Here is a 10,517-nt window from a genome sequence, read left to right on the forward strand (position 1 = left end):
ATTAGGAATACAGATACTTTATAGGATCTTAAACGAATATTTCTAGGCGTTACAAACGGAATGACGAAATAAGTATACCCCCATTCTATAGTGGAGTGTATAGAAAGGCATTAAGTTCCGCTGGGCCAAACTTTGGATACTCTTCACCTCGGATTTGTATATTAATCACCATTCGTCATAATACAGTGAAAAGCTTTTCAACCCATACCAGCTTTATCTAAATATAGACCGATCTCTATCATATCCAGGAACACTATGTAAGGGTCTAACACAACTCATTATACCAAATTCATCGGTTCAAAATGCACCGTTTATTGGCTTAAGAACTTCAATCGGGAGATTGGAATATTCATATGACTGATATATCCAAATATAGACCGACCTGAACCATATTGAACATGAATGTGGAAGGGCCTAACACAGCCCAATGTTCCAAATTTCAGTGAAATCGAATAATGAACGTGCTTTTATTGTCCCAAGCACCAATATCCACTTATAAAGGGTGATTTTTTTGAGGTTAGGATTTTCATGCATTAGTATTTGACAGATCACGTGGGATTTCAGACATGGTGTCAAAGAGAAAGATGCTCAGTATGCTTTGACATTTCATCATGAATAGACTTTGTTTATGTTACAATGAACATAAACCCTGCATTTTCCCTACCTATGTGTCAACCCCTAATATTAATACACAAAACTCCCAAATACCAATAACTTGACGTTTAGTTAGATTTGCCAATCTAACTAAATGCATTTTGCTTTAAAACCATACTTGTCATAATTAGACTTCCGCAAAACTTTACAAGGCAACTGTCTCTTTTCGCTTGTAATCTTTGCACTGGTAAGATCCAACTTTGTAAATAAATCCAAAGTTTTGAATTCCATCCTCACTTGTTTGTTTTTACTCCATTGGTTTTCTTCCTATATAATACTTGGAAATACACTCTCCACTACTTCTTGCGGAGACCATAATGTCTATCACCAACAACAATTCTTGGACTTTGTGATTGGCTCATGAGACGTTCCTATATCTCCTGCAGATCGATTCCAATTTTGTATACACAATCATTTTTGGTCCAGTCGAACCAGATACACAAACCTGCGTACATATTTGGAGGACTCTCTGGGATTTCAATTCCGCCGTTTCAACTCAACAGCATTGGAAGAAAACAGGTTGGTTAACTTTGCTTTTTTGTGTCCCTAGTCATTCATATAACAAGTGTGATAGAGTGAGTTTGGAAGTCCATGTGCTTAGTTAAGAAAGGGCGAAATACGTCACATGTGCTTTGGGAAATTATATTTATGTAGAAAGGAAAGGAATTATATCTATTTAAAAAGGCTGTGACTACAAAAGGAGAGAGAACGACGTGTTTTTTGAATGCACTGAATAAACTATAAGTCATTTCCGCCACGTGCCATCAAGAACAGATTAAGTCCACAAAACAGTGTTCACGGTAGAAGAATAGAAGGCTGGTTGAAAACTAATAGGTTAATGTCGAATTGCCTGGTGAGTTTCTTGTTTATAACAGTTCAGGACGGCAGAGACCTACTGAAATATGTAATTATTGTTTGCCGAAGCAATTAAAAGTGTGTAAATACGGTGGGCTTATTTTTCTACACGTGATGCCAGAGTTGTATTTTTAGTCAGTAGCCAATGCGAAAAACATTGTGCACTGTAATATGCAGCATATGTATGCATGAATGTTGTATTTTTTTGCAGCTTTTTATATGTTCCATGACTTTCTCCCCTCCCCCAAATCTTGATATCAATCCATTTGCTTGCATTTTTATTGTAATCGTTCTCATCCCGCCATCTCAGTAGTTTCTAAATTTCCTGTAGCAACAGCACACCAGCTCCCATCCTCCCCTCTACTCCTTTGTACTTAGCACCATACTCCCATCTCACCTACTCCCCGCTCCATATTAGACGTGCACTTCTATTTTATATTGGAATCAATTTCATTGTGTTTCATATTCTCGAGAGTAGGAGAAATAAGAGAATAACTCTCTTTGGATTTATCGTCCCAATTGATTTCTTTTGCTTGGCAGTGGTCTTGCTTCCACTCATTACTTCAGTAGAAACTATATGTCAGTGCGGACAACTCGTACCACAGGGGTACAATTGTTTGATGACACCACTTCTGATCGGTATTACTAGTGCAGGCACATATCACTGTGACATAGATTCCATACGATTGCTGCTTTATATCTTTTCTATAACATCTCTTTGTGACAATTGGTATTGCAATAGACGGGAATGCTATTTACTATTCGAGATGAGTACTTTCCGAAGTAATAGTTCCAACACAGGCTTGGAAGTCCCAACAATATCTTAGTCCCATCACCGTTGTGAACTGCCGTGAGGTTGTTTGTAATCGGAGCTCTCATTCTCTTGAGTGGAATTTCAAGCCATACCTCAACCCACATACAGAGAGTCTTCGTTTTTGTTTTGTTTTTCACTGCGCCTTCATTCTCTCATCCATTTCGGGGTCATTGAACTTTGAATATAAATTTCTTGTATCAGCTGTCTTATGACGTCATGACTTTACATAGGCCTGGCGTGTATTCTACAGTGGTTCTTTGTCTAGAAATTCGTAGCGATATTATGAGCTGTTGATATACGTAAGTTCAATTTCCTCGGATGTCCAGATACCAGTATTTGTTTCACATTAAGTAAATGCTGATACTAAATTGAATTAAATTAAATGAAATTATTTGGGTTTTAGGAACTCATTTGGATCGAATTCTAGAAAGGTTTTTTTGGTTGTGGTACATATCGAAGTTTTGCATTTAGTTTCTTCGAAAAGGGTCTCATTGGGAGGTCTATGTTTTCGGACAGGATATTTTTGTCTCCCGGTCTCTAATAGATATTTTTCTATTGGGCTCTTGGGTCATATATATTACGATTCTTGTCCTTCTTTCTATGCTTTGATAGGAGGGTTTTTGCGGTACTCTAAATTCTTGACCCACCAGTCTAGCCCATATTAAGCTCGCGCCCATATCACATCGGTCCTTATTGCCACCATGTCTTTGGATAGATTTATACGACTTTCAGATAGACTGGTCGAATTTGAGGCAAATTTGAATGATAAGCGGACCCAATTAACGTCTAGGTTTGTCATTGAGACCCATAAAGACGAAGTCAAAGATATCTGGGAAAGATTAAGGGCCTCATATGAAGAGTGCCTTTCCGACTTCGAAATTGAGGCTGTCGAGGAGGCTCAGACTGATGCTAAGACATCTAAAGGAAACGAAGATATCGCTTCCGAGATAGAGACCGTGAAGTTCAAATTTAGGAATGCTTTTGATACATACTGTCGCTGTGTTGCGCACTTAGGAGAATTGCTTCAGGAGATGCCCGCTCCTCGCACCGATCCCACTTCAATTCCAATTCAACAACCAGGTTTTAAGCTTCCACCCTGTGAGGTCCCAGTCTTCGGCGGTGATTATCCAGCTTGGCCTACCTTCCGAGATATGTTCACCGCTATATGTATTAAGAACCCAAGGCTCACCCCAGTTGAAAGATTGTTCCATCTCAATCAACGAACGAAAGGGGAGCCAAATGACATCGTAAAAAAGGTGCCTTTGACTAACGAGAACTTTTCTATTGCTTGGAAGAACCTGTGTGCCCGATACGAGAACAAAAGAGTCTTAGTGAATATCCAACTAAAGACTCTCTTCAATTTACCTTTGATTCAGACCGAAACGGGTACTGCCCTGAAGAATTTGCAAAGAGATATCAATGGTTGCATTTCTTTGTTGAAGCTCTATGCTATAGATGTTGAGAGTTGGGACCCTATTTTTGTCTTTATATGTTCTAATCGGCTCCCAGATGTTACTCTTACGCTCTGGGAGCAATCTCTTCTTGATAAGACGGTGATACCAAGATGGTCTGATTTTGATTTGTTTTTGACGAATCGTCACCGAACACTTGAATCTGTATCGGAGATCCGCAGAAAGGAGTCAGCTTGCTCCAGTCCAAGGCAAGTGTCCGATAAGTCCAATCCGAGAGATGGTAACAAAGCCATTAAGACGTTTCAGAATAAGGTGACACTGTCGAACTGTCGACTGTGCACAGGTGAAAGCCACGTGATTCGGAAATGTCCTAAATTTCTGGAGATGACTCAGAATCAGAGATTGAATGAGATAAAGAGAAACAATCTCTGCCTCAATTGCTTCTCTAAAGTGCACTCCGTGAAAAATTGCTCAAGCAAGTTTTCCTGTTACAAATGTGGCAAACGCCACAATACGCTACTTCATCGGGAACAAGATTATACAATTCCTACCCAATCCAACTCGAATATTGCTTCCAATCCTTCGCCATCTCCGAACAATACCAATGCAGTCCATATACAGTCCACTAACACCGGAGGTGGAATTATACAGAGCTGCTTTTCCAGCCAGTCTAAGGCCGTTCTTCTTGGCACAGCTTTGGTCACGGTGTGCCACAATGGTTTGCAGTACCTTGCTAGGGCTTTAGTGGATTCAGGATCTGAGGGCACCTTTGTTTCTGAGAAACTGTTCCATAACCTGAAACTCCCGTTCAAACGGGCCTGTGCTGAGATTTTAGGATTGAACAATACTACTTCCGCTTCCGTCCAAAGGGAATGTTCATTCGTATTAGGTTCGAGTAAAGATGAGAGTTTTCGATTCACTGTGGCGGCACTTGTCGTACCTCATTTGTCAGGGAGGCTTCCGTCAAGAACTATCGACCCTGAATCAATTTCCGACTTGCCAGATATTCCGTTGGCTGATCCTAGGTTCTATGAGAGCTCGAAGATTGATATTTTGATAGGAGGTGATCTATTCCCCTTCATTATGCTTCCTGGCGTAAGGCATGGAATTTGCGGTTCATTATTGGCACAGGAAACAGTGTTTGGATGGATCCTTACAGGACCAGTTCCTGCGGAACCCAAACACATATCCAAGATTGTTTCCTATTTTTGCGAAATCTCCTTAAATGAGGAGATTTCACGTTTCTGGGAGGTGGAGGACCTTCCTCGAAAGACATTCCTATCCCCTGCCGATCAATTTTGCGAGGATTTGTACGTTGCAACGACTAAAAGGAACTGCGAAGGGAGGTATATAGTAACCCTTCCGTTCAGGGAAGAGTTCCAAAGGGAGACAGTTTTGGGTCCTTCCAGAAATAGTGCCTTGGCACAGTTTCATCGGAATGAAGCCCGGCTTATTCGAAATCCACACTTCAAGGCAGAGTATGACAAAGTCCTTTTGGATTACATTTCCTTAGGGCATATGACTGAGGTATTTCCCCGAGACGAATCTGATTGTTCCAGACATTATTATCTGCCACATCACGCCGTAGTGAAACCGGATAGTACGACTACGAAGGTCCGGGTAGTCTTCAATGCTTCTTCTCCTACATCTAGAGGTTCTAGTTTGAACGAGGTTTTACACGCTGGTCCTGTGCTGCAACAGGACCTCGTCGTGCTTATACTGCGGTGGAGATTTTATCGCTACGTCTTTAATGGAGACATAACGAAAATGTATAGACAGATTTTGGTCACTCCCGAGCAACGACCATATCAACGTATACTATTTCGGCAGAATCCTGATGGGCATATTCGAGAGTTCGAACTCAATACTGTGACCTTTGGGGTCAATTGCGCCCCTTTTTTGGCAATTCGAACTATTAGGCAATTGGCAGACGATATACGTTCATTATACCCACTTGGGTCTGAAATCCTACGAAATTCCATGTATGTTGACGACGCTTTGGCGGGTGCCCACAGTATTCAGGACGCTATTGACTCCAGAATCCAGTTAATGAAGGCTTTGCAATCGGCGGGGTTCTCTATGAGAAAATGGACCTCTAATTCGAGAGAAATCCTCTCAGATCTTCCATCTGATCAGCTTCTTTATGAAGATTTCCTTGAGTTCGATAATCGCTCTACAACGAAGACGTTAGGGATACGTTGGAATGCATCATTGGATGCATTCTTCTTTACTGCAACGCCATTTCCTAGCAACTGCAGGTATACGAAGAGGGAAGTGCTTTCACAGATCTCCAGGCTTTTTGATCCGGCCGGCTGGCTTGCTCCATGTGTTGTGACGGCCAAACTGATAATGCAGAACATTTGGGCTGAAGGTACCAAATGGGATGACGAGATTTCTCCAGAGTCATTACCTAGATGGAAGTCGTTTCAGCACGCCTATCCCTCTATTAATAACATACAGGTTCCAAGATGGGTCGGTTTTAGTCCACAGTGTACCGTTCAGTTCCATGGTTTCAGTGACGCTTCGGAAAAGGCGTACGCTGCTGCTATCTATGTCCGTATAAGTGATGGCCAGTCCGATTTCGTCCATTTAGTTTCATGTAAAACTAAGGTGGCGCCACTGAAGTCTATCTCAATTCCTAGACTCGAGCTATGTGGGGCTACACTTTTATCAGAAATGCTGGATCATTTGATTCCAGAGCTACCGATTCAGAATTATACAATTTTCTGCTGGACCGATTCGACGATTGTTTTGTCGTGGCTGGCAAAACCTCCAAGTTGTTGGTCTACATTTGTAGCCAACAGAGTATCGAAGATCACTCAGGTCGTGAGCCCATCAAACTGGTATCATGTGAGGTCAGAGCACAATCCTGCTGACTTGGCAAGCCGCGGTGCCCACCCAAAGGAGATTGCGACCAACCAGATGTGGTGGCATGGTCCTCCATGGTTGAGTGACCCTGGGGAGAGCTGGCCAACTCTTGAAGATTATCCGAAGGACACGATTGAAATCGAAAGAAAGAGTGTGCAAGTGCATTTTTCCTACTTCAGCCAATTTGAAGATGTCCTCGAAAGATTTTCCTCATTTGCAAGGGCAGTCCGAGTTATGGCATATGTTTATCGTTTTTTCTACCGCACTCATCCAAATTTTAGGTCTAGTTTCAACCGAAAGGACAAGAACATATACACTTCCGAGGTTAAACTAGTTCGAAATCGACTTATTTTGATGACGCAGAAGGCCTTTTTCCCAAACGAATATCTAGCCCTATCTTCTAAGAAACAGATTCCTTCTGGAAGTTCCATTTTGAATTTGAATCCATTCCTTGATGTGGAGGGCATCATAAGAATAAGCGGTAGACTTGTCTCATCTCCAGCTTTGTCCTATGACGAGAAACACCCAATCATCCTTCCGTATAATTGTCAATACTCTCGGTTGTTGGTGAAATTCATTCATGAGATTTCGATTCACGGAGGTAATCAACTAGTCCTTAGGCTTATTCGTTCACAATTCTGGATTGTAAGAGCTAAGAACTTGATAAAGACTACGATCAATAAGTGTAAGCCATGCATTGTGTACAAGCACAGACTTCAGGAGCAAATAATGTCCGCATTGCCCCCCGAAAGATCCGAATTTTCTAGACCATTCACCCACACAGGGGTGGATTTTGCAGGACCCTTTGACATAAAGTATTATGCCGGCCGATCCTGCCGCATTACTAAAGGGTACGCTTGCTTGTTCGTATGCTTTTCTACGAAAGCAATTCACCTCGAAGGAACATCAGATCTATCCACTAATACGTTCCTAGCTGCATTTGACAGATTTGTTTCCAGAAGAGGTTGTCCTCTCCACATCCATTCTGATAACGGTACCAATTTCGTGGGTGCCTCGAAAGTTATTGCCAAGAATTTCTTCCTGACCACCCAGCAAGCTGTCGAGTCCAACTATGCCCATCAGAATATTTCATGGCATTTTATTCCACCTGGAGCCCCGCACATGGGGGGACTATGGGAAGCTGGGGTAAAAAGTTTCAAGTCCCACTTTCGTAAAATGGCTGGGAATTTCAAGCATACATTTGAAGAATTTCAAACATTACTCTCCAGAATCGAGGCTTGCTTAAACTCCCGCCCATTATGTCCTCTATCCGAAGATCCATCCATTCTTTCCGCACTTACTCCGGGTCATTTCTTGATAGGGGCTCCTATCTTAACGCCAATAGATCCAAATATTCAGGAATCTCCTAGGTCACTTATCAATAGATGGCAGCGTTTGAAAGTTATTCACCAACACTTTTGTACTCGTTGGAAAGAGGAGTACCTCAAAGAGTTACATAAACGAAATAAGTGGAAAAAGCCCTCCGAAAACTTAAGTGAGAATATGTTGGTCGTAGTAAAAGAAGAAAATATGCCACCTAACGCCTGGCGATTAGGAAGAGTCATAAAAGTTCATCCTGGCAATGATGGTCGCGTCCGTGTAGCCGACCTTTTAACAGAGAAAGGCGCTATTACAAGACCAATTACCAAACTCGTGGTTATAAACAGCGATCCATCTTCCTGATTCCCTTTTCGTTCACATGCCTATTTACTTTAAAAATATACAACATGACGACAACATAATCGATTATGATTTATCTTAGCTCAATATGCGTGACCATCCAAAACCAAATCACTCATCGACGAAAGGAAACCGATCATATGTGTGTAGAGTATGCAGACACCCCCATGCATTACGTAAGTGTAAGAGATTCCTAGAGATGAATACCACCAAGCGCCTCCAGGTTGTGGATATGTATGGGTACTGTAAGAACTGCCTAGCTCACACCCACTCTCAAGGGAGATGTTTTACCACAACTGGGTGTCGATACTGTCATCAAAAACACCATTCTTTACTCCATCTACATCCCAGGCTTCAGCAAGATAGTGAGGCACTGCATAGACATAGACAAAGCACAGAATCTACACATCAGAACCGTTCCTCGAGATCACGATCAAATAATCCAAATCCAATTCCACACAAGTCCAAACCGGAAATTAAATCTGCTTCTGGGTCCCAAGCTAAATCATCCACTGTATCCTTGTCGACAATCCTCAAACAAAATATAATTACTTTGCTACCCACAGCAATTGTCCAAATAAAATTCTCTAAGGAAATTATTAAAGTCCGATGTATTTTGGATTCCGGGTCTAAATACAGTCGTATATCTATGAAAATCGTCAATCAGCTACGGCTAAATACATATAGCCTTAATGAGGAAACCGCTTGTCCAATCACATTAACATCCGTATATGATCCCGATATAAATTTCGAAGTTACTCTCCGTGTAAGCAGCCGTATCTCCATCCATACGCCAGAAAGGTCATTGCCCAGTTCCTACAAAACAAACTTTAATAATGTTATGCTGGCCGATGCTAAATTCTACAGGTCTTCTCCTGTTGACATCATCTTGGGTGTAGACATTTACTCACGCGTTATTTGTGAGGGCATCTTAAGCCGGCCAGGTTTACCGACTGCACAAAACACTATTTTTGGGTGGGCTATCTATGGTAATTGCTCGATTTGAATACACTCTAGTCCGAAATATCCAAGACTCACTCTTAACCATTAAAGTCTTATTGCATTTTGAAACTAATGACACAAGGACATTTAGCAAAGTATTAACCACCTATTCTGAATATATAAACCTATTATTAATCTCATACCCCTATCAATCTATATATACTATTAGATTCTTAGTACATAATATTGTATATAACTAATGAAGAATTGAATTTGTATAAATGAATTAACTGAAGGCAAGTCTAAGTATGTCATGCATGTGGAGAAATTTTATTGCAGGATACTGCAAGAGGGGGCGGAATGTTTATGTTACAATGAACATAAACCCTGCATTTTCCCTACCTATGTGTCAACCCCTAATATTAATACACAAAACTCCCAAATACCAATAACTTGACGTTTAGTTAGATTTGCCAATCTAACTAAATGCATTTTGCTTTAAAACCATACTTGTCATAATTAGACTTCCGCAAAACTTTACAAGGCAACTGTCTCTTTTCGCTTGTAATCTTTGCACTGGTAAGATCCAACTTTGTAAATAAATCCAAAGTTTTGAATTCCATCCTCACTTGTTTGTTTTTACTCCATTGGTTTTCTTCCTATATAATACTTGGAAATACACTCTCCACTACTTCTTGCGGAGACCATAATGTCTATCACCAACAACAATTCTTGGACTTTGTGATTGGCTCATGAGACGTTCCTATATCTCCTGCAGATCGATTCCAATTTTGTATACACAATCAGACTTACTAACGAGCAACGCTTGCAAATCATTGAATTTTATTACCAAAATCAGTGTTCGGTTCGAAATGTGTTCATTCACCGTTCAGCGATGAGGCTCATTTCTGGTTGAATGGCTACGTAAATAAGCAAAATTGCCGCATTTGGAGTGAAGAGCAACCAGAAGCCGTTCAAGAACTGCCCATGCATCCCGAAAAATGCACTGTTTGGTGTGGTTTGTACGCTGGTGGAATCATTGGACCGTATTTTTTCAAAGATGCTGTTGGACGCAACGTTACGGTGAATGAACACATTTCGAACCGAACACTGATTTTGGTAATAAAATTCAATGATTTGCAAGCGTTGCTCGTTAGTAAGTCTATTCATGATGAAATGTCAAAGCATACTGAGCATCTTTCTCTTTGACACCATGTCTGAAATCCCACGTGATCTGTCAAATACTAATGCATGAAAATCCTAACCTCAAAAAAATCACCCTTTATAGCCCG

The 10,517-nt window shown here is 41.1% G+C and overlaps 1 protein-coding gene across 1 annotated transcript; it reads left to right on the forward strand.

Annotated features, from left to right (window-relative positions):
- Positions 1-1,096: 1,096 nt before the first annotated feature.
- Positions 1,097-9,847, forward strand: LOC131995871 (uncharacterized). Its single transcript, XM_059365108.1, has 2 exons — positions 1,097-1,173; positions 8,366-9,847. Exon 2 carries the CDS (start codon positions 8,372-8,374, stop codon positions 9,287-9,289), a length of 918 nt encoding a protein of 305 aa, XP_059221091.1. The 5' UTR covers positions 1,097-1,173; positions 8,366-8,371; the 3' UTR covers positions 9,290-9,847.
- The last annotated feature ends 670 nt before the right edge of the window (positions 9,848-10,517 follow it).

This window comes from Stomoxys calcitrans, chromosome 3 (genome assembly GCF_963082655.1).
Source record: "Stomoxys calcitrans chromosome 3, idStoCalc2.1, whole genome shotgun sequence".
NCBI classification, from domain to species: domain Eukaryota; kingdom Metazoa; phylum Arthropoda; class Insecta; order Diptera; family Muscidae; genus Stomoxys; species Stomoxys calcitrans.

Bases quoted from the DNA above. Each gene is read 5' to 3' on its own strand.
- LOC131995871 (XM_059365108.1), top strand. From the start codon at position 8,372: ATGCGTGACCATCCAAAACCAAATCACTCATCGACGAAAGGAAACCGA.